The following is a 25,108-nucleotide window of genomic DNA, read 5'->3' on the forward strand; positions in this document are numbered from 1 at the left end:
AATGATCAGTATAGTAGCTGTTAGGCTGTGGTTGTGTAGGACATAAGAAAGCATGCTGATGCAGGTATTGTAACTGTGGGCGGAAAGTCTACTTTCTGGGGCATTATTTGGAGTGGCTGTGAGTGTGCTGCCTCATACTGTTTCAGCAAGAAGTAAAGCTTTTGGATGGTCCTTAGAAAATCCAGGAATGTGGTACAAAAGGCTGAACTCCGAAGAGATTATTTCCACACACACACTTCTCCACCTGACTGTTCCTAGGGGGTTGTATACAACTACGAGGTTCATGTCTTAGGTAGCCCTAAGCTAAAATTCGGCTTTCAATAGGAAATAGTGGATCAACATTTCCAGCTTTTAATGGTGTGCTTCTGGGCATTCTGATGAAATCTGACTACAGACTGGGCCTTCCTTTTTACTAGAGGAAAGATGATGCATTCACAGCAGTAAATTCAACATTTCTGCTGCTATGGTTAATTAACCATAACATAGAAGTAGCACAGCAAGCAGTGAGAATGTTTATAGGCAAGGGATTAAGAAAGGAAGGAAGATTTAAAAAAAAAAAAAAAAAAAAAAAAAAAAAGAGGTGACTAAAGTCTAAGCAGAATCTGTCTGGAGCAAAAGGAGTAATAACCATGAGCTTTCAAATGTCAAAGCCATGTAAACATTAGTTGGAGGTAGAAATCACTTTAATGTAGAACAGGAGGATTTATTATGAGGTATTAACACATTTTTATCATTGTTTCATGCTATAAGTTTCATCAAAGTACAAAATAAAGATGGATCTGTGTCCAGAAAGATTTTACAATTTTTCTTGATGCTGCAACTGAAAATTGATGTCATATGGGCAATCTTGTAAACAGGGGAAGGGAAAGCTTTTTGATTTGCCTAAAATACTCATGCAGTTTTCTCCCTGTTGTGGCACAGAGAGACATGAACATTTTTTAAATTCTGTGCTAAAACCATTGGTTTTTTTACAGGTAAGTATGTATGATTTGAATGTCTCAAAATTAATTTATCTTCAAAAGCATAAGCAAGACAGGTTTTGTGGGCAGAGGCCACATCTTTTATTAAACCAATTAATGCAGTTGGAGAATATCTGGAAAACTTTTTCTTGCTACTTAGCGCATGGTTGAAATAAATCAGTAATGTACTTTACTTTTGTAATTTCTGTTTAATATTATTTTGAGATTATTTGGCCTTACCTCAGGAGATTCGTTTGATAACTAACTTTAGCTCTTTTAGCAGTGATTCCCCAGCTTCTGCACTGTTAATTAGTAGATAAGCTCAGCTATCTAAGGCAGCAATCAGTAAGCAAGCACTCCTTGTAAGACTGAATATTTCAGGGGTTTCCCTTCTGACCAGCTTATAATATTAGGAAAAGCAAACTTTATCTGTGGCTGCATCTTACTGTGTTCACAGTGTATCCAAATCCTTATTACAGATCAATTAGTCTGGTTTTGAGCCTTTTGGATTTAGGATCACAGGATTAATGAAAAGAAAATGAGTGGGTAGCAATATCATTTCATATGGAGATAAGGAGAGACTGAGCATGAATGAGGATCTCAAGACGCCTGAATAAAGAATTTCCTCATTCTGTCAGTGAGGTTTTATGGGATATGGAGGGAGGATTACGGGAATATTCATGACCAGATTAAGAGGCATAATGAGTCGATGTATGAACCAGCTTATCTTTTAGGTAAACAAGGGTTAAATGGAAAGTAGAATAGCCATTCATTGCCCCGAGGCCTGTGAATTTTACTGTTCTAAAGATGGAAACAAGGGTTTAGTTACAGTTATTCTTCATTGATTTAATTTGATTTTTGATCACTGTTTAGCAGGTGCTGGAAGAATTATGTATTTGTAACTTCAGGTCTGAATTAAAACTACCAAAGACCACGCCATCTTTCTAGAATTCAGTGTAAGCGATAGTATGTATTTAAACTTCTGCAGTATCGTATAATAAGAGTGTAGTACTTCAACAGCCTTCTGTGATATTGGAGCATTGTTTAACAGTGCTGGGGTAGTTCAAACTGTTACAAAAATAATTTGCTAGCAAGCTGAATGCTTTTAATCTGTGGCTTACTTGTACATGGAAAAACACAGTATCACAAAACCTCGAAAGCGCAACAGGTCACCTTTGTCTATCCCTTATAAGTATTCTTATCTGAAACCCAAATGATGTTCTGGGTTTGGCATGTTGATAAATCTTCCTCAACAAAATGTACTATAATTTACAAGTGTAAGTTACTAATATTTTGATCTAGGTGTCAATCAAAACCCTGCAAATGTGGGTACACAGCTTGTACATTTCACGGAGGAGAGAACTTCCCCAAGTAAAGATGGGTAATGTCTGACTCTTTAATTGTAACAATTAATTGTTGTTCCAAATGCAATGTCACATGGAGCTGATGAAACTGTGGGCAGTTATCCCAGAATTGCAGACCCTGCACTTGCACTCATTAGAAGAGTTCTGCCTGAGCATTTATATTTACGGGTTTATTAAGATGTGTGTTGTGTAAATGCATAACTCTACCATTAGCCTATTTAAAAAGTAAACCAATTTAGCAGACTGCTTCTCTGTGCTACAGAATGGACTTGTGGGAAAATGTTACAGGTTGGCTGGGGTCTGCTGCTGCAAAAGGCTTTACTACTGCTAAGAATACAGGGCATAGCATGAATAATTGCAGTTATTTGGCAGTCATTGTAACTGTTCTTTTTTAAGAATAGCCAGCATGTTTTTTCAAAGTATTAAATTACCTCAAGACCTCATAATTGTTACAGTTAAGCAATCATTTCAATTCAGTCCAAGTATAAAAACTAATAAAGAGCTCATAATATGGAGGCAATTTTAGTATGTCTGTTCTCTGAGCAAACACGCTGATTCAGTATATTTTGGTGGAATACATATTTGCTATCCTGTTATTTTAATATGCCCTAATCAGAAAATTAAAATAGATTTTGTTGGCACAAACCTTTTTTTAAGGGTGAAATAAATAATTATAGATTTTTGCTGATGCTGTTGATTTTCAGGACTGGAATATTTCATTAGCAAGAGGTTGAGAAGGGAAAATATTTGCATTTAATACTGCTAAATCTGCCTGCTTTTGCTGAGTCTAATGGCTTGATCAACATAAAGAACATACTTGGGGAAAGCATGTAGCAATTAAAATTAAAAAATCCACATCAAAAATAAAGCTATTGAAAGCACAACATGAAGAGATCTTCTGGGTCGTGAGATCTAATCGCCAGTTATCACTGGCAACTGCTGCTCATTTTGGAGAGTGAGGTCCAGGATTAATAATGTCCAAAAATATGTCAACTCTGTCCAAGGTAACAAGACATTATTTCAAAGGCTAATTTTGTAAACATGCATAGAGCATCAGTATTGGAAGCCGAGCTAAGTAGTGGCCTAAATAAATGCCATAGAATTAATGTTTTCATTACGCAAGAGGTTTATATACTGACGTGCAAACAATACATATTCTCTTTTTATTTAAAAAGATGAATGATGAAAAGATGAAAACACTTTGAATGTGCTTAGTAAGGAGAAGTGATCTCTATAAGTGATGACTACTTATTTTTCATTGCTGCTTTCAAAGATTCTCTCTGCTGAACTGAATTGAGGATTCCCCACCCCACCCCCACCCCCCGGTAAAAATCAGCTACTGCTGTTTCTTAACTTCCAAGATACAGCTTTTGCTCTCACACTGACTGTAATGTTCAATACTAAAATACTTCAAAAAAACAAAATCAGCTGAAATTCAAGAAAGTTCTTTGGCGTTTTCTTTAGGACCCAGAGTGTGATTCAGCCTCACTGTACATCTGTGTTTACAGATAAGCACCACTGGGGAGGGGGACACTGAAGTGTTGAAAGTATAAGTGGTTTGCCCTTCGTCACCTAAGAATTGCATGATGAAGATATAAGTTTGAGATTTCTTCATCCTCATGCGGGCTATTTCCCGTATTTTATTTCAAATGCTAACTAAAATTCTGTTAGAACAGGACTACAGGGTTTTGTTGAGTTTTTATTATTATCATTATAATAATAATTACTCTAAAATGGATTTCATAACTGTCTGTGGGATTATCACTTTGTTAACGGATGAAACTTTTAGTTCCCTTAGCTACATTCTTAGAGCATTCTCTTTGGAGGTAATTTTTTTTTTCCCCACTCATGCTTGTGTATCCCATTTAAGGCTGATTGTTTTGTTTTTCTTTCTTTTTTGCTGTTATTTCAGCTCAGCAAAGCAAGTTTATTACATATGGTATTGCTAAAGAGAAGAAAACGTTAATAAAAGATTTAAAAAAGAAAAAGCTCAAACCTTGTATCTCATACAAGGGAACATACGGCTTTAATCCAATAGTATTTTTAGCTTGAAGAAAAAAATTTTTGTCTGTGTTTATGCTCATCTAACTTATTTTTGTCTGTCCTACTGCTCTCCCTGTTCCTTCATATTTCTGAAGTGTGTGTTTTTCATGGCTATAATCACACACAGAAGGAGCTTCAAATGAGGATGTGGTGAGAGAGAAGCAGGAAATCTCGCAGGCTTTGGATTCCAGCTACATTCTAAATCTTGCTTCATAAGCAATTTAATAAATCAAATAGGTTATACGATGACAAGTGTTGTATGGAATTGAGAAAAGAGTGGAAAAATGCCTAACCCCCTGAATTTTTCTGAATCGATGTTGCCTTTTCATTCTTAGTAACTATTTGTAGTTGTGTTCAAGTCATGTTTTTGTAAAGAAATAAACTCCCAGCTTTAGTATTTGTATAAAATAAGATTCTGCCCTCATCCATCTGGTTACTACTGAAATGCAAGGAAATCAAGTGCAAGTTTTAAACATTCTTTACATCGCGCATGCCCTTTTAAATAGGTGTCTTGAATACTGACGTTTGGTTCCCTGAAATTCTCCCTGCGAATGATTAGTAGTGTTTGTGACACTTGCTGTGGAGAATAAGGATATTTGGTTAAAAGAGAAAGGGATTAGTGGGTGTTATTTAAAAGATAACAATTCCCTCCATGTAACAAGGTGTGCAGTAGTTCTGCTGTGCATGATCTAATTTCAGTTTTTTTAAATACAACATTTCTAGTATTGGATTGCTTTGGTAAATTTTTTAATTATTCAGTTAGCATGGTAATCATAAAATATGTTTGATGGGTTGATACGGGACAGGGTTTCATTTCTTCTGATGTAGAAAAATGTTCTAAATCTTAGTAATTAAGAAATTAAATCCATAGGATAGTATTGACGACAGCATTAGTTTTTGTTCATGTTTGCAAGTTTGTTTGGTTTGTTTCTTTTTTTTCTTTCTGGGCATGTTCTCAATTAAGTAGTAGGTATTTGAACGGTGATCTTTTTAATTCCTCCAGAAAAAGTTCGGGAAATCCAGGAAAAACTTGAAGCCTTCATAGAAGCCCTCCATCAAGAAAAGTAGATTGTTCAAGCAGGTAATCATGTTTAGATCATAAAAAGATTGCTACAATTTTCTCATTGTTCAGTATAAAATGATTATCCATCCCTTTTAGATGCGCATGTTTTCATACAGTGAATTTGTGAAAATTCCTTTTTTATTCCAGTGCCTGGCTGCTGCTGCTTCTTGCTTCTAATCTGCAGAACTATACTTTCAGCTTTTACGCTACAAGCAGATATGAAACTTAGTAGAAATACAATTACTGCTAGTTATTCAGATATTGTGAAACACCGTAAGCTATTTGATTACTCTCAGTTCATTATTTTTATCTGTGTTAAAAAAGGCATGACTAGCTGGAATCAAAATTAAGGGAACACTTTTCTTGTCTATAAAAGTCTTTTGATTCTTTTTTTTTCCTTAAAGGTACTGTGTATTGTTAGCAAAAATATTTGCATGCAGGTAACTTCCAAATTTCTTTCTTCTATATTAATTCTCAAAAACATAAGCCTAAGTGCTGTCATATATTTGCACACATTTTAAAATGATCTCCTTTCTGTTTCAACAGCAACTTTACACAAGAATGCAGGCTTTTCCAGGATACCTTGCACAAAGAAGACTGAATAGAAATGGCTTTTGTGTCCCATTTTCTTTCCTGTCTTTTGGGGAGCATCCTGAAATGTTGGAGGAGAAAGAAAATAATGTCTCATGGGATTGAGAAGTTAAAATCCACTTGCTCTTTTAATTTTTGAAGCTACATGCACATGACAGAAGAATCTGACTTGTGTGTCAATGAGATGGCTCGGGAGCTTGCTGAAGTTGTACATTTAAGGTTTGGGTTTTTTTCCTGAAAGGAAGAAAAGCTTTTATTTTTGGCATCTGTCTTGTATGGTGGAGCTGGATCAGATTCATTATATTATCTGTTGTCATTTTCTTGCCTGCAAATGATCCTGGGAGTTTGACATAAAGTTTAGGTATTTGTATGTACATTAAAATGCCCTTCTAAGTAATGCCATTTGTATTTGTTATGCTCTGTGTTGAAGCATTCTCTGATCACTCTGGTATAGATTTAAAAGCATGGTGTTGAGATCTTGAGAGGAAGTTGTGGATTTTGTTAAACTCCTGAACTCTTGAGAGACATCATCCAAGCAATTCTTGTAGTGCTTTCAAGTGAAAGTACAGACTGCTATTCACTGACACCTTAAAAGGTTTGGCTCAGGAAATAATGTCAACAGCTGCTCCTTTTACCTGTTCTTTCCTAATATATGTTGTTACTCTTGAATCATAGCCGATTACATTTCATTTCTGCGATTGCACAGACTCTGATTTCCTTGTTAACTCCTCCCTTCACCTTAGGTACAAAGTAACCTGATCGAGTACGTGTGAAATGTAGAAATTCCAACAATTCCAACTTGTCCAAGTTGGAAAAAAGGAAAAAATATAATTAATTTCATTTTTCTAATAGCTACTGTAAGACGAAAATCGCTTTTATAAAAATGTTGTGCACAAGGTCCTTCCATACCCACTTGATTTCTATCATTCAGAATAGTAGATAGTCTTTCTTTTACTGCCTTTCAGTTTTGCCATAGAAATGTCATTTCTGACAAATTTAAGCATGATATAGGCTCTGTGTCATAGGTGCCTGCTCATTAATCACCACCATATTTTTCTGCCCACACTTTGCCACAAATGGTCTGGATACACTTCCCAGTACTTCTGTGGAAGAAGATACTAGGCCTGAAACAGCTTGTTTTGCAGTTGTCTGATTATGTACATTGAAAAATTGACCTGGGTTTATTTTTCCCTTTTGAAAAGACTATTGATTTTGATGTGTGGCAATTAAAAGAGAGGAATCTGAACATTTTCCAACAGGTACTGTTTCTGTTTGCTCTCAGAGGAAACAATATAAAACTTGGTAAGATGTTCCCCAAATGTTCAGACATAAAATATCTAGTCAAGTGGACAAAAAGTTAACGTAGAGCTATTCATAAAATGGTGTTGAAAGATTAAATATTTCAGGGTGATCTAACTGAATGTTTTGGGATCTTCTGTTTAAAATTACTTCCTGAAAACGAGTGTTTGAGAACGGAAAAATGAAAAAATGGCTTGTGTCATCATCATTCTCTGAAGATAAATTCAGAAATGTAAGTTTGCACAATTCTGAAGGCAGAGGCCTTAGGCTGTATAGCAAGTGAAATAAGTCTGTACTTGTGTTAAATCCCTCTTTGTAAAAAACAAACAAACAAACAAAAAAACCAAAACAACAAAACAAAAAAAACCTTTTGCATTTACCTAGACATCACTGTTTGAAACTTCTGTGTAATGTAAATGTTGCAAAATGTCACATCCAGTGGCCCAGCATTCATCTCTTTTAGTGTGATGTTCCTGTAGTTTTAGTTCCGACTTCTCTGTGCTGCTCATCTAAGACTTAGCATGTTGTATTCCATGAAAACTAGGTATTTATTGAATAAAAATGTAACTGAAGGAATAATAAAATGTGGGTTTTGAATACAGTGCTATTGCACCTAATTCAGAAGTCACTTTAGCCTTCTTTTTCTCATTTGTTAAATTGTGAAAAAGTATACTATTAATGATATTAAAATGTCTAATTCGGAAGTGTTGTGTCAGCACCAAGTTAGTGGTAACTGTACTAAGTATTATCCTTTACTATATAAATTAATGATTACCTTACCATTTATGTCATACATTTAAACAAAGATGTCTTATGAAAAATCATTATGTTGAAAGCTTATGTCTCTGGAAGTTTAGATAGCGAACTGATATTGAAAGTATAAATGAATACTGGTTATGGAGTGTTAGTTTCAGGTGCATTTAAAATAAACATGCTTACTGGGACAATGGGTTTGAGAATTACAGAGTAGTCAGCTTACCAACTCATGAATTCAGGAATATATCATTTTCTTATTTCTTTCTTTTTCTTTTAGATGAAGAAAAATTTTACAAAATCAATTAAAAAAAAAATACTCACTGTAAAACTGTGGTATTGAAGATGCTGCATATTTGCTCCACAAAATTTAAATTGCAGACATGGGCATGTTAGGATCAGTGAAGGATTATAACTCTACATTAACTTGATTTCATGATTAAACTAACCAAAAACAGTCTTGACAACTAAGCAACAGGTAATTTTATGCTGTTTTTTATAAGATTTTATGTTAAGGTTAGAGGAAAGGAGAGTTATGGCAAGCTGTGCTTATCTCACTAGTTAAGTTAGCATCACTTAACAAAAGTAAAAATGGGCTTAATAAGTGCTATTAGTTGGCCACTTCAGAATTCCTCCTTGTAAGGAGTATCCTACTAGATAGTTAGCTGCAGTTATGTTAAGCAGCATGAGAAGGATGTGCTGACTATTACAACCATTTTTAGATAGTAAACACAATTATTTGAACTGTCTCTAAAATTCATGTGATACTGAAAAGTATGTTATTCCAAACTGTTTTGCACAAGTTTGGGATATTTTTCTGTATTACATATACTACCTTCAGATTCTGCATAAAGCAGTTTATTGTAAGGAGCAAAGAATAATCTGTAAATTCTGTGGCTTTTTGAGATTAGGGAGAGGATCAGCAAATGCAAATATAATTATTCCATAAATGGATATTTCATTTCCAAAGCATGTTCTTTACTGTCATGTAGATATGGTAAGATATTTCTGTTTTTCATTAAATGAGACGTTTATGAGCCAAGGTTTAAATATTAATGGCCAAGGGTTTTTCTGTTGCTTCTTCATGAAAAATGTACAAATGGTGCTTTTTCAAATGTCACGAATTATTCCTTCTGAGTGGTTGCTAGTAACCTCATCCTAAGTTATCAGACTATGAGAGAGATGAAAAACTTGGAAATGCGTAAAAGTGTCAAAAGCAAGCATAATTAAGTTAGAGGGTGAAAATGTCAAGTGAACTTCTTAGTTATTACAAACGTACTGGTATGGTCTGTTTCACCATCAAGGATATATTAATTAATGTTTTTACTGAGCATATTTTGAACCTAAACTGAGTTATGATGTATTTCCAAAGCTAAAGTTTAGAGAATTTAATTTTCGTGTATCTTAAATGTAACTTAGTAACTCTTAACAATTGTATTTAAAAAGATGCAAGAGATTTCATCACTTCAGTTGAGAAATGTTGAAATATGGGATCTCTAAGTCTGACCCAGGGCCCCTTGAGTCAGTTAGAACGCTTTTTCTGGGTGGGATTTGGTCCTGGAGATGTCTGTGGGATATTTTTATGTCAGTGAAGGTGTTGCCATATGAACTCAGTCTGTGATGATACCTCTGTGTTTTTGCAGAGTTGTAGTGTAAGTTTTCTTTGACTGTTTGGAATGTGTTTCTAGATCTTGTGGTGCTTTAGGAAATGTTCCAGTCATGCTTCCTCACATGGATGGGATGTACAGCGGTGAAGATTACTCAGATATTGGGGTACCTCACAAGAACTTAGCATGTATGGCTATCTGAAAAAACAGCAGCTAATAAACTAGCTTCCCATATTTTCCTTTTACTTTCATTTCCTCAGAAAGATTATGACTAGAGAACTCCATTGACTGAGAAGTAGAAACCTGCCCATTTCCAAAGCCTGGAGAGAAAGGAGAGGTTTGACTACAGTTCTGATTACAAACTACCATGCTAGGCTGAACTACTGTATTTCCAGTTACTGCTGTCTTGTGTACAGACATGGTTCTTGATGCTTGATTTCTAGACTAGGAGACGTTTTATGAACACTCTCTGATCACCTGCATAATGGAAATAAATATATTTTTCTGTAGAGCTTAATAATTGGCTTAAAGAAAAAAAAAAAACAAACCTACTTTCATCTTGACATGAAGATTTCAAGCAACCTTAAATCTTGAAGGATTCTCTCACGTTACTTGATAGGATGCCCTTGCAGTGACTTACCATCTCCAAGGCACTTGTTTATTTTATTTTATTTTTTATGTCAGTTTAGAGCTATTGGATCCTGTTCTATTTTGTAATTAGTTCAGTAATCCATCTTCCCTTGCAGAAATCTTTACAGACCATGATCAATCACTTGCTAGTTTTTTATTCAGTGAGATAAATAAAATGCTTTGTAAAGCGCTTGCAAGATAGGTCCTATGTAGTCAGATAACTTTTAAAGCTGTAGTTTGTCAAAAGTGCTATATGTTCTATATGGCTGTGATCACAGACCTTTTACAGAACAAAGCTGTCATCAAGAATTTTTCAGTATAAAATACTATACAGAACCAAAGGGAAGAAGCTGAAAGGATACAGAGATTGTAATGATTGTTTATGCTGCAGTGCTGGAATGGAAAACCCATGCAGATTTCTGTGTACACAAATCTTGCTTGCATCTGCCATCACCTCAGTGCTGTTGCGCATCAGAAGGTGAAATTATCCAAGCTGTTTTTCTGTAAGAAATGCTAAAAATCACAGGCATGATTTTAGTTTTGACTGTAGAAGTGACTCAGGAAATAGTTCTGAAAGTGCTTCTGGAATGGCTTGTGAAACAACTCTAGAGCCAACCTCAGAAACCATTCTAGGCACATTTCTGAAATTGACTCTAAGTTTCTTGGGTTGGTGCTGTCAGTCAGTGGGGAAATGTTTCCAGAAGCGGCTCTAGAAGGATTGTGGCAATAAGGCTGAGAGTTGAGTCTAGCAGCTATTGTAGTGTTTCTCAAATTGACTCTTGGTGGGGTTCTAGGCATGGTTCTGGAGATGAATCCAGAAATGAGCCTGCCATTGGCTGTGGGACTGATTCTGGAATTGGCTCTAGGTACTGTTCTAGAGCCAATTCCAGAAGTATTTCTAGCCATTTCTGGTGAAAAGCTGTTCACTGTGCATAGCTCTAAATGGTTGTGTGTTTGTGTTGCAGAACACTGTTAGAAGGCTGTTTATTTGCTGCTGTTGGAAGTCTGTAGTGTTAAGAGGGCTTCCAGAGCAGTGCGTCCTAACCTGTGTGGTGATTTCACATTCTGACTTTAAAATGGATTTCTGAACTATCCTTGGTAGTGACAACCAACAAGATGAGCTTTGTTCAGGTTTTTCACCCAAAGGACAACAATTGACTTTTTGAAGGTTAATCAGAGTGGTTCATTTATTAACACCTTGGATTATACCATTCCTAATATAGGGGAAGATATGAAGTTTGAATTAAAAGGGTATTTTATAATAAGTTTTATAACAGAAATAGCTTCAGTATTGTATCCTCTTTAATATTTTAGAGACTTTTTCAGGAAAGAGCCGGGCATCACTGGACAAGACTAACAGCTGCCACATCCTTAGAACTGCAAAGGACAAGCACATTCTGTTTGTACTCTATTACTATCAACCTTACCATTTGGAAATGACATAAACTCTACCCTTGACTGAATCTGCACATTCATGTTTCATAAAGGAGCATCTCTTCCCCGCTGCTGGAATACAGTAGATTGCACAACAAAAGCCTCTTTAAATCTAGAAATTCTTTCATTATAGAAATCATGACCAAAGATCATTTTCACTTCCATTTCAAGCAACTGTTCTCTCTTTGCTAGCCTCACAAAATAAGCATTAAGGTAACAGTATGCCCCCTATATTTAAGAACATTGGAAGCAGTATTTTACCTCATCTCCACAAGCCAATTGCCTATGGCTTTTGATGTTTAGAGATGGAACATTCATTGCAACCTTCCTTACAATGAGTCTGTTCTGGTTCATGTGAAAATCAACATCCTTTTTTGTGTTGCTGCCTGACAGGATGCTACAATACTATTAGCATTTGCAAAGGGTTCGCTCCGTCTAATAGTGCAACCCCCAGATCACAGGCTGCTCAGTTTGTGTTTCTCTATTATGTGGAAGACACAAAGAAGCTGAAGGCTGGCAAAGGCCTGTCAAATCTCGTAATGTAGCGAGCGACCCCAGAGCTTCATTCTGCTTTATATCATCCCTTGTTCCCCATCCCACCCCTTTCCTTGAATGGGCTCTGAGGTAGGTAAATGAATTCAGCGGTATGGTAGGCGGATGATTCCTTTCTGACCTCATTCCTGTACCATTTGTTTCCAGGCTTGTTGGAGGGAAAGGGACATATCTGAACCTTTTGTTTCAAATAATTTTCTTGCAGGTTGGGGAGTTAATGCAGACCTTGTCTGAACTCACCCGAGCGGAAAGTGTTCTGGGTACAAGTCGTGACACGCTTGGTCCCTTGGAATTGCCAGATTAAAGGAGAAAGCAGTGAATTGGAATTCTTTCACATTTGGTATTGCTTAAACACCTGGACACCTTTCCTTCCCCCCCCCCCCCCCCCTCCAGTGTGCATATGTTTATATCTTCTATCATGCCTTGAAACATCTGTCTTAAGAGCAGACAAGAAGCAAACAAAGAACGACCTTTGAACAGCCCAGTGTTACGTGGTTTTGTTGGGAAGAAGTTGAGGCTGAGGCAAAAGCTGAGTACAGCATACACTAAACAACAATGGATTGCAAAGGAGTATTTCAGACCTATGTCTGAAATTGGCAGAGTACTACTTAGGTTTGAAGAGAGTTGTATTGGTTTGTTTACGGATTGATCTTGGATCAAGAAAAGCAATGATTTCCGGCATACCAGGACTGAATCTCAGAAGCAATGAGACCTTTCATACCGGAGTTGCCAGAGCTGCGCGTCCTTGAAGATACTTTTGTAGAAGGAAGACTGGAGGAATGTGACTGGTAGCAAAATGTGAGGTGGGAATAGCACCATAGCTATCCTGCATAGTCATAAGTTTGCCCTCAACGCTGTCAATGCCATGATGTTTGGAGGGTCGTTCATACCTCCTGAGTAATGGATTCCTAAGGTATCAAACGTAACACAAAAATATTACTCCTTCCAAGTCTTAATTGTACATAGCAGTAAGTTTGCAGTATCTGAAGTGTAAAGTCATAAGTAAACCACAACAGGAACCAATCTACATTATTTCACTCTCAGTATTCATGGAGGTGTTCTGCTGAAGAGAAATGTTCTGGGTAACTTGAACTGCTACAGCAGCATACATCTAGGAGGAAAATGGGAGATGCACAACAATCTCCATCTACTTAGCCCAGTAGAAAACTAGTGAGAGGCCTGTTTATCATTTGGGGTCATCACTTTGTGTTGCATGTATGCTTTACAGAAGGCTTCCACAAGCCAAAGCAGATATTGGGACAAATTTGCAAGAACATCAGGCCTCAGAGTTGGTATGAAAGACATAGACATAAAAGGGATGAAAGAGGATGGTCATACCCCAGGTAAGGGTGTTGCTTTAAAAAATGTATATATATTAGCACTTATAGAACTACATAATAATGACATGTTATGAAATAAGTAGTAGTATTAAGCTTGAAAAGCAAACTTCCACATCCTGCACAGATTCAGGGCATCCCCAAAAGAAACTCTGCTCATGCTGGGATTCCTCTGTGGTATGTTTGTATATCTCAGGTGGAAGATGGGTTCATCTAACAGTTGTAATCTCAAACCCACCTAACCTGAAAGCTATTTGCCATGTGCAAATTATTTTGTAGTTTAGGACTAATTATGGACTAAATATTTCATCCAAATAGAATAGTTTCCCTGCCCCACCCCCCAGGATTTCTTGCTAAAACACTTTACGCTTTCACGGGGTTCCAGTACTGATGATGTATAGCTTTGTGTGAGGCCTTGCCTCACAAGCAAGACCAGCATGAATATTAACTGTATAAGGCCCTTTAAAAATATATAAATAACTAAAAACTTTAAAAAATCCTCCACCAATAACCGGGAAGGCAATGCTATCCCTTTTGTTTTTATCATGTATCTCTGCTCTAACCAGTGGACAAAAGATTAATTTTTATCTTGACTTTTATCTGGCAGCTCGGATAAATTAGTTCTTTTTGCAAGGAAGCTTTTTTTTAAGCTGTTAAATGTTTGTTTCATGGCCCAAGATTGGTCATTGGCCATAAGGAAAATAAGAGCTTCCTGTCAGTTTATGCATAGTCCATCCCTTCAGTTGGAGGCAATAACACTTCCCTTTTCAGTAAAAGAAAATAATTTTCCATTGTCCAGTGCCTGAAAATTAGAAATCAACAAGGCTTATGGAAGTACAGCTAGCCATAGGTTATCTCGTGAAGGTTTATCTCTGTATGCTGCTTTGTTACATGTTTTTACACATGCTGTTTGCTTTTCCTGCCAGCACAACTTTCTTCCCTGTCCTCCTCTGCCCTATTGGCATGTAAATTAAGCCCACACCAGGTGACATTCTCTGGCCTGTGATGTGATGAAGGTCAGATTAGATGCTTACTATAGTGCCGTCTGGCTTGAAAAATACATGGTATAATTCACGCTACTGCTCATGTCCCTTTTCAGTTTTGTTTCTGGTGTCTTGGTTTCAGCTACAAGTGTGTAGCACATTTTATAAACATACCTGTATCTCAACATATATACTATGTATGCATATGTATGCAATGAAAAAAACATGCTGACTACCTCAGAAATCGTGACTTGCTGTCTGGTCTCTGCATAGCCCAGAACAGAATTTAAGTATCTAATCTAGTCTGAAAGACAAATGCTATTAGTAGATGAGTAACAGAGAAGAAACATTGGAGAGTGGTTTGTGTCAAGAGGCTGTTAGCATGTGGAAACAAGGGAATACTATACCACTTGCTGAAGCTTAGAGCAACTCCCGGATCCTCGCTGAAATCAAGCTCTGTGATGAAAAGGCTTGTAGCCTGTTGGGCCAAGGGATGGGGATTATAAGAATATTCATGATTCCTGAGAATCAGCAGGTGAGACCTAATGCACACATTTGCCCCTCACCCCTTTCCCCAGCTCATCCTTTTGGTAAACAGTCCATAAAGGCTGGGTTCCCAGAGTGACTGAACTCGGTTCCTGATCTTTTTTTTTCTCCTCTTTTTTTCCCCTCCATTCTTTATAAAAAAAGTTTGCAGTGTTTTTGCCACTTGTCCCAAGCAGAAGCGCAGTCTCTCCTTTTCATTTCTAAAGAGCAACTGTGTGGCCAAACCAGAAGTCTTGTGACATGACTTAAGAAAGCAGAATGGTATCTTAGCATCCGAGGCCTCTTTTAAAACGTAAAGAAAAGCCTTTCTGAGAGCTTGGATAAGCTGGAGAGGAATCTCTGTGACATATGTGCATTGTCTTAGGAAAGCATGTGTTGAAGCCAACTGGTGGGCCTCTGCCTTTAATATGCTAGGTATTTGTCATGCCTGTTTTGGTGTGCTTGCTAGTCAGTAAACACCCAGTATGTAGAGGCCATGCAGTTAGAAGCAGTCGCAGTATTTGATTGATGTAGGACACTGTTACAGGAGACTGAGTGGCAGAGGATGCTCTGTGAAAGGTAGATTTCTTGGACAAGATGGGGAAAAGTATTTTGCCAGCTTTTCCCAAGTGAAGCACAAAGGCACAGCCTATAGCAGGTTTCACCGATCAAGCTTTTGCAAAATTTTCTCTCTCTTTTACTGGTGTGGGTGAAGAGGGATTCTCATGAATGCTGATCCTGTCCTGATTCTGACAGACATTACCTGCAGGCATGAAGCTGCATGTTCAGCATGGTGGGGTAGGGATGATTGTCAGCTCTTTAGCTGAAGCCTGAGCATTGTCAGCCCTGTGAGGCCTAAAACAGTGCCTGCAGTAAACAGAGGAGAACACGCTTGATTTTTGCTTTAACTCAGTGTTGTTGCATGCTTTTTCTCTGCAGAAATGTTAGTGTCAGTACTGTTCGCTCTGTCCCGTGATCTAGCACAAGGCCATTCTACTGGCTTGTCATTCTCCTGCATACAGATTGCAGCTGCAGATCAGTAATAAAGTGATTTGGCAGTAGGAGGTGCCACACTGAATGCAAGGGAAGGACATTTAGGCTGCCGTCAGTCTAGGGTCTGTGCCACTTACCTGGGACTGGGTGCAACTGGAGTACTAATCCTCCCTATATCTGCCCTGGTGTAAGGCAAGGGCAGGTGTTTTCCCACGTGGATCAGCCTTCCCAGCAGGGACAGCCAGCTGAAACCTTTCTGGCTGCGCTGAGACAGATGACTGAACAGAACCATGGTTTGGTACAAATGTACCACTGTGCCAACATTTGCTGTAGCCTAAAGCTTGCAGAACATCTGTCAATGAAGCCACGGTGATCATTCTGCATTAAGGTGAAGGTAACTTTTTTTTTTAAAGTTTTCAGCCTTTCCAGGAAGGATGTTTACAGCATTTTAAATCCCCCTTGGAATTTCAGTCTGCAAGAGTTGTAGTGCCTGGCTCTGACAAAACTGTTGTTACACTTGGTTTGAAAGTGTCTCAATATAAGGATGCTTGTTTGTTGTATCCTGGTGACAGCATCCGAACAAGACTTCAACAGTTTTCTTGTTAATGTGAATGTAACTCGATAGCACTTAGTTCTGTGGCTGGAACTTGGTCCCCAACAATTGAAACTGAACCACTGTCTGCTCAATGTAGTTTTTCTAGTAACCAATGCATCTAGTTCAACAAACTGACAGGCATTGCTCATTTTACTGCTTGGCAAATATTGAACTAAAGTCTTCAGCACTGTAACACTGTTGACAATTGCAGGATAATGGCATTGTCCTCTTTTGTTACCATGAAGTGCATCTTTGCGTCCAATTCTGGCATAACACACTCTGTAAACAACAAGGGATGTTGTGATCTGGAGTCCCAAGTGTTTGCTCTGACAATATAAACTTACTGCCTGTTCTCTGAAACCAAACATCCTGTCTCTGCCATGGTTACTTCAAACTGACGTTGAAACAAGCCACTCTCTTCCTGAAAACACTGGAGGGCGATGGCATGGCTGCTGTTGAAGGAGCTCTTTTCTCTTCTGGAAAGCTATCTGTACCACCCTCCTTTATTATGCTGCAGGTCTATCTTGAGAAGTCCGAGAGTCTGAAAGTGAAGAAGAACAATACTTGGCAGAAAAAAATCCCTGTGAATTAGTACAGTTAACGCTAGTCCCTCTGGAAAGGAAACGCTGTGTTGCAAGCCCACTATCATTTCTTTCTTTTCCATGACAGTATGTTAGAAGAGACAAAATGGTTATGAGCCAAAACGCAGCTGACAAATTCCATCGCATACATCCTGTTACCTGAGCAGAGCACTGTTCCTTGCCTCTTCCTTGTCCTCTCCAAAATTAAACCTCCACGTGACTTCTGTGAAGGTACAGGGTCATTTGAGTCCCAGCCTCCATAGTTTCAATTCATGGTCTCTCCCTCTGCTTCACCAGCATCTCTGGCTCACTCACATTAGCAAATGTGAGTCATCGCTCTGGATCAGACTGGAGTAATTCAGCTGTGTGCAATTCTGTGGGGACATGCCCCAGAAGAATGGTGTCATTAACAAAGATTTTTGCCATGCTACCTTTGGTCTTTGTTCACTACAGCTTTGTTATTTATTTCGTATTTAGGTCAAGGGTGAAGATTAAAGCAGGTCTGCCTCTCCTTTGCGTCACATCTCTGCTTTCACCTACAGTTTGTTTTGCATGTGAACTGCATGGAATCTTTATTTAGGCCAGTCTGCAGCTAAAATGGTAGAGAACCTAAATCTCTGTTTGAAAGGCAAATCTGAAAAGCATCTAGCTGCACAACTGCAGTTACGATATTACATATGAAACACTAACCCAAATGCTGCTAGGAGGTGAATCTGCAACAAAGAGAGCCTTTGCAGACAGCTGGACCCTGCTTCTCTAGACTGGTGCCCACCAGCTTGCAGGATTGGTCCCCTCCGCAGATGTATTAAAAAATTAATCCACAGCTTTTTAGTACCCTCGTTGGACACACAAATAGGTATAGCTTGTGCTGTTTATTGCCTTTTTGGGTTGAACTAATGGTGCTTCCTTTTCCTTTGTGTCTCAGAAAAAAACAGCAGCTTTGCCTTTGAGGTTAATGCAGTCACATGCTAAAAAGAAGTCTAAGGTCAAAGAAGAAGGAAGAGGCCAGCATGGATTTCACCACCAGGTGCTGAGATGGAACAAGTCCTGTGATCTACTGTTCACATTTTGCCATGTTGCAGACTTGTCTTGCGTAATTCAGAGCTGAAGGGAGTGGGAGATGGGATTGTAATTGTGTTCCCAGCAAAAAGGGAGAGGCGAAGCTCCATGCCTCAGGAAAATACCACCGTAATTCTTCCTATATTAGCTCAGAGGGGCTCGTTGATCATGAGGCTGGAAGCTTTTGTGGCTGATGTCAAGTGACTGCTTTTGGGGATGATTCACCTATTGTCTATAAGGTTCCTTTTACCAAAAAGCAGCCGCTGAAGCCTTTATTTCCCCTAAACAAAACTGTCTTGAACTTCCAGGGGAGAACAAGGCCTTCACTGTGCTGGCCTTGACTGAAATCCCAGCCAGGAGGGAGAAGTCAGACCTGTTTCTTGCTTTTAGCTTTTAGCAAGCTTGCTTTTTTTTTCCCCTCTCAGCAATAGCTATGAAATGGACAAAGAAAGTTAGCAGCCATCAGTCCTATGAGAGAGAAGAGCCTGTCCATCCCATAAGGCTGTGGTATTTTTGTGTCCACCTGCAAACGTGGATGGCAGAAACGGCTGTTGTTCTGGCCGAGCCAGCCGAAGTTGTGCAGAGCAGAAGCTGATTTCCCAGCCACTGCCCAGTTCAGTCATCTGGGTTTTTCACACGTTCAAAGCTGATGCTATCCCTTTTTATACAATAAGCTCAGCTCATGTGATTTTTGCTTTTAGATGACCTGCATCCCTATGCACTGTATGCTAGAAATGAGGCCTGCAAGTAACTTGCAGATCCTGGCTTCCCTTCTGAAGGAAGGAGTTCCCGAAAGGCTCAGCCAGAGCTTGCAGGCTATTCAGGTGAAGGAGGAGGGGGGAGAAGGACAGCCTGGTGCTTCGGTAGGAGACAGTAGTGGGAATGGCAGCCTCCCAGTGAACAAGTTGGACTCTGTGTGAGGCAGCGTCTTCCAGCTTCCCTGCTAGCAGGAGCTCGTCAGGCCAAGCACAGCTGGCGGCAGCCCTCCACCCTGTTGAGGCTTTGGAGTAGGACTTTTTGCATGGTAACAAACTACCGTTCCTGGTAGTTTATAGCAGCTGGGTGCTGTTATAAAATGAAGTCGAGAACATTTTATATTACTATTTAAAATACTAGTCTATTTATTTAAAAGGCTTGGTGCGTGGCCTCCTCGGGCACTGCATGTATGTATATGACAACCCGGGACTACCCGTATTGACTAGCGTCAGTTCATTATCTCTGGTCCTTCAGAAACTGTTGTCGTCAAATGTATTCTTCAAAATAATCCAAAACTGTATCTTAGCCCCCAAAAGACCAATTTTTTGTAAAGAAAATATTTGATAACTAGACTTTTCTCCTAATAAATCTGAAGTCCAGTTCCTAGGTAAAGAAGCTGTAGAGATTTGCAGCATTTTCACTCTATATTCAACAGCAACAATGAAATAATCTGGGATCAGCCAACTAGCATGAGAAATTTTATCATGAATAGTTACATGTTGGTAATGCTTTTTCAGCCACTGATCATCAGGAATTTATAATGGAGAAGAACCAAGCAGTCTTTACTCCAAGTAGCCTCCATCAGCTCCACCTCAGAGGAAGTGGAAATGTGCATTAAGTCATATTCAGAGTGTATTGTAAGCATTCAGCTGGGAACTGTTGGCTGCACTGGTTGTTACCCGCACAGTTGATTTTTAGGATGAGAAGTAGCTAGAAATCCCTGAATAAGACCTTTTCTCTATCAAAAATGTTCATTCATGGACCTCCAAAATGTATGGCAGGAGCGTTTTTCCAGAATTTGTCAGGTTCCTTGGGCCTGATAATTTTACAATAATGTGAAAACTGCCTTCTGCTTTAAGGAAGTACTCACTGAACAAGGCTTCAGTGTGACCTGAACTAAGTATTTCCTGGAGTTTACCAACACTGATCCTAGACGTTATCAGAAACACTGCTCAAACACAACAAATTAAAACCACAACTCCTTCCCAACAGCCAGGGAGAAATAGGTTTGCACAGAGCAGAGGAGCTGCCTTGGGCAGACAGACCTGCAGAGAGAAGAGAATAGGCATGGTATGCCACACTGCACACTCACACAGGGCTATTCCGGACCTCAACAAAGCCCTGGAAGAAACTATTGTGTTTTACTTGTGCAAACCCACGTGGCTGATGAGAAATACAAGGGTAGCTTTTTTGCTTATTAGAATTCTAAAACCAGTGCTTTGGTATGGTCTTTTTCTCTGGAAATGCCTCACTGTTGAAGTATGCTGTGTCTGAAATCCCCTGAGTCCTTCTGGAAATAGCTTTCCTGTATGTAAGGCTTAGTTTAGAGTCAAGAGACAAAAGGATCCCCTTGGAATCGCATCATGTTAGATGATAGAGGACTGGGGGGGGTGTAAAGTCTAAGTCAAAAACCTTTTGGGAGAACCGTGCATAAAATCCCCAGTGTTTGTGGAATGCCTCTACTTTTCAGTAATTTTGCCAGTATTCAGGTTTTCAGGTCCCCAGAATGTCATTCCTGTTAGTTATGTTTTGCTCAGTCATCACTGTAATTCCACAGTGCTGTGAAGTTTGCTTGCAATTACTTTAATGAAGAACGGGCAGAATTAACTCAGACAAGAACATCCCAGTCAAACACCCACATGCAAAACTGAGGGTTTCAGGTGATAATACAGAGAAAAGGGTTGGCCAGCTAGCTGTGTAACTTTTCAAGCAAACATTTTGAAGATAGCACACATTGGTTTCATTTATAATAAGCTGAAAACAGACCTGTTAGGTCTAAGATACCTCTGAGGTGAGGTGTTTGCTTGGTCCACAGGAGAGAGATTCTGAGGTATAATGCACACCAATGATCATCTTGGTTTTTTCTGTCAACATTAATCTTGGATTTTCAAGGTTGCTTGATGCTGCTTGGGTGGGGGTCCTCTGACTTAAGTGAAGTTTTTCCTGCTGTTTGTTTCCACTGTCACTGGAAATCAAAGGAGTTCAGTGATCCTTGGCGTGAAGTATTTGAGCCAGTCCCAGTTTTTGTGTTTTTTCGTTTGATTGTTTTTAGAAGGCCATTTTCCAGTGCAAGATAAATACTTCATAAAGAAAAGTATTTTTACATCTTAGATTTCTTCCTTATTTTCTTATAGCAGATTGTCTTGGGCAATTTAGAGACATCGGGGAACAAATGAAAATCCATTACCTGCTTGTAAGCAGTTTGTTACAAGTGTTTCAATTCCTCCTGCTTGGTATTTCTAGGTGGTAAGACCAGAATGGGTCACTGTGATCATCTGCACCAAATTTCTAACTTCTGGCTAGGCTGAAAGAGACCTGCAATAAAGAAACATTGAGGGCTGATTCAACAATCTTCTGTGATGGATCTTACCACCAGGTAAGTTTGCTAAGCTTATTACAGTCATTGATAAACATTACCACCCTACTTTGACTAAGTTTGTGCTGTAGCTTCCAGCGCTGAGATCTCATTCTGCCTTTTATCTGCTGAATTAGGAGCTGTCTCGAATTGGACGTGTTTCCCCAGAGTGTTAATTATGACTGAATGTTGAACTTAAGAGGTTAGTAATTCTGTTCCCTCCTTGCCTAAGCAAAGGTATTGAAGCTGGATTTCTAAGCAGACTCTCCCAGCTTTAGCCAGAATACTTTGTGCTGTTGCTTTTCAATGATCAGATTGTTCTGTGCCCGCAGAGATGGTACCCTGCTTTGCTGATGGAAACTAAGAGTGGCTGAATGAGCCAGACATGCAAATGCAGCTCAGCAATCCTGGCTGCTGCCCCTCCACTACCTGACCCCAGACCCAAGATCCTGGTCTGGAACTGGATCATGGTTTTACGTCTGTTGTGGCCATATCCGGCCGGTTGCCATCCCCTGTGGGATAGACTTTGCAGTGGATATTCCCAAAGGCTGATGGGGTCTTTGGTGCAGTCAAAAAATCCTTGCTTAGAGCTAATGATTCCCTAGAGTCCCACCCTGGTCATCTGAAGGTGACTGGCAGGTGCACCCCTTTCATCTTTGACTTTTTCAACCCAAATTGCGGGGTCTGGCAGAACTTCAGATCTCTTTGCTTTTCATTTGGCATTAGCATACTTGAAGTAAGAAAGTTTATGCCTGGGAACAGTTGGTCGAGGTCTGAAAGTAGAAAATATTAAATCCAGGCATGGAGAGCTTTTAAAAGAGCAGGAATTTCATGGAAATAAAAACAGTCTAGTCCATTAAGTTCCTCTTGTGGACTTTTATGAGGACAATTATTAATACTGTTGAAAATTATACTCGTGAAACATGTGTTAATGGGAGCTGTGCTGGCTGCTGCCAGAAAAACTGCAACCTTTACAGCTCATTTGGAGACAGAAATATTCGACAAAGTAGCCTACAAGGGTGCAAAGGTTCGCGTGGTGCAGGCTTAGACTAACTTAACATATGCCCTCTGTAGCCCTGGTATTGTCCAAAACCTAATGCCCATAATAAAAGAGAGAAAAATTGGACCCCAAGTGGCAAGGATTGTAAGCCCTTGGAATTCTCCTAATCAGAGATATTCAGCTATTTTTAGTTTATAATGTTTAGTCAAATAGCAACAATGATTTTTCTTCTTTTTTCCAACTCAGCTGCACGGTATGTTGGAGGGGGTCTTGATGGCCTGTGACCTTGCCTTTATCTGTCGGTCTGTCACCACTGGTCTTCAAAGTGCAGCTTAAAGGATCTGAGGCTTCTGTGTGGCCTTGATGTGATCTGCTTTCCTGGTAAAGTTTTTCATTAACGGGTGCTTTTTTAAGCTGGCTGGAGCTTGCTTTGCTTGCTCTGTGGGATGCTGCTAGCTCTGGGGCTCTCCTGACCCCCGCAACCAGGTTTAATAACCCTGCGTGGCCTGTATTAGCAAGTTTTGTGTGCGTGGTGGATGCTACTTCTGCATGGTGGATGCTGCTTCCTGCCCCATTCAACAGGCTCTTTCTTTTCTCCTCCTGCCTCCAAAATCTTCATCAAAGGCTCTCAAAAGAGGAAATATTTTTTGAAGTACAGTTGGTTACTGTACTGAGCAACAAGCCCATCCATTTGCACAGTGCTTACTCGCCTGCCAAAAGTACTGCCCTTCCCTCCAGCCTGGATTCCTATTGCTGCTGTGTCAGCCATACATTTCTTTTCCTCTGAATCTTAAGAGAGAGAACATACCTAACAAAAGAGCAGTCATGCTGCATCAGACCACTGGTCCGGTAGCCCAGTATCCTGTCTCCAACATTTGCCAGCAGCACATGCCTAGGGTAGAGTGAAAAACAGGACAACTGTGGATGATGCTCTGATGTGGTCTGCCAGCAACTCGTGGTTCAGGAGCTTTTTGAGCCAGAACTGTTGTCTAAGTATTCAATATATCTTAATGGAGTTTTCTTCTATGTCCAGAGGCTTTTTTCCAGCAAAATTTTAACCTCTCTCCTGTCCTTTATATTTAACAAAGGCCAAAAATCCATTCTGGGGACATGTGATTCACTTCCATGATCCCTGCATTTGGGTGGCTTTTTGTGGACACCTGGAAGCAATTTTTGGTGAGGCTAAAAGACCTGTCTCAGTCACCAAAGGAAAGCTGGTTGTTTATACATCCATGTCTAGAGCAAAGGAGTTAGGTGTCCCTGTGCAAAATGACTGGAAGGGTTCAGTGTGAAAAAAACCTGTCATAGCTGTGGCTGGGTCTGGGAGACACTGACCTTTCACTGATGTGGCAGATGGGACTGGCTAGTTCCTGTCAGTTAGAGGATTACCACACCAATCCTACAGTATGTTCTTGCAGAGACTTTCTCTGATTTTGCTGCAGCACAAAGATAGACAGCCAGTCCTGTGTATTTTGTCCATCAATAAACACGTGGGACAGCAGGGATTGATCGACTGGTGTCCCTGCTCAGCAAGTTCCCCAGGAAATAGGCTTCAGTTTCTTTGCTTAGATTGCATTTGGTCTCAGCCAGTGCTCATGGAGCACTTCTGGAGAAGTCCAGACTTGTTACTGTGCATCGGTGTGGGGAGATGCAGCCCCTACCTGTGAAAAAGTATGCTGGGGCCCCCTTTATTGCAGACCTGACCATCGACACACAGCAGCTCTTTTCCCCCAAATCCAGCAGAAGGGTCTGACAAACACTAACTCTAAATCCAAGGGATGGGAAGAAGGACACCTCCAAAAATGTTTGGTTTGCTCTAGTGCAGTTTGTGTAAGGGACAGGCCAGAGCAATTACCAGCATGCAACAAGATGCCTGCTATGTTCATTGGAGTGTGTTTCTTTACTATGTGTCAATACAAACCTAGAGCCATTTTTCAGGGTTTGCCAATGGCTGTAATTGAAAAGGCATGAATTGCCCTCGAGAGATTCCCCACTGCTCTGCATTATTATCTGCTGGATGGCAGCTCTATAGGCCATGTATCATTTTTTTCAAATAACCAGTTAATTACTAAATAAAACAACCCAGCTTTCAAGCTGATTAGCCTAGATTAATGACCAGCAGCATGTTTCACTCTCCTCAACAATTTATCATGGAAAAGAACTATGTCTTTAATGATTTAGGTACCTGGTCTATTGAGGCTTGCTCCAATCTGTACAGCCTCCAATTTGATTTAATTGCTCTTCTTAGTTTGTGACCTGGAAAAAACCAAGTGACAGCTCCCATTAGTGAAGCCCAGCTTGCAACTCGCTTGCAGTGTTACAAAGGCTCACTGGGTGTCTTTCTCTGCTGACTTCATTAAGAAGATATATAGAGGTCAAGTGTCACTTTGGCATAGAACAAGTACCACG

The 25,108-nt window shown here is 39.5% G+C and overlaps 1 protein-coding gene across 1 annotated transcript in view; it reads left to right on the forward strand.

The window, feature by feature from the left end:
- OPA1 (optic atrophy 1 (autosomal dominant)) overlaps nucleotides 1-6,465 on the forward strand; it is a gene marked incomplete at its 5' end in the record, with an annotated part of 36,745 nt that extends 30,280 nt beyond the window's left edge. The window contains 2 exons of the mRNA XM_009576166.1: nucleotides 5,370-5,447; nucleotides 5,976-6,465. Of these exons, the coding sequence (XP_009574461.1) occupies nucleotides 5,370-5,434 (65 nt within the window). The remainder of the gene's footprint in view (nucleotides 1-5,369; nucleotides 5,448-5,975) is intronic.
- Nucleotides 6,466-25,108: the final 18,643 nt, after the last annotated feature.

This window comes from Fulmarus glacialis, unplaced genomic scaffold (genome assembly GCF_000690835.1).
Source record: "Fulmarus glacialis isolate BGI_N327 unplaced genomic scaffold, ASM69083v1 scaffold16264, whole genome shotgun sequence".
In the NCBI taxonomy this organism is placed as follows: domain Eukaryota; kingdom Metazoa; phylum Chordata; class Aves; order Procellariiformes; family Procellariidae; genus Fulmarus; species Fulmarus glacialis.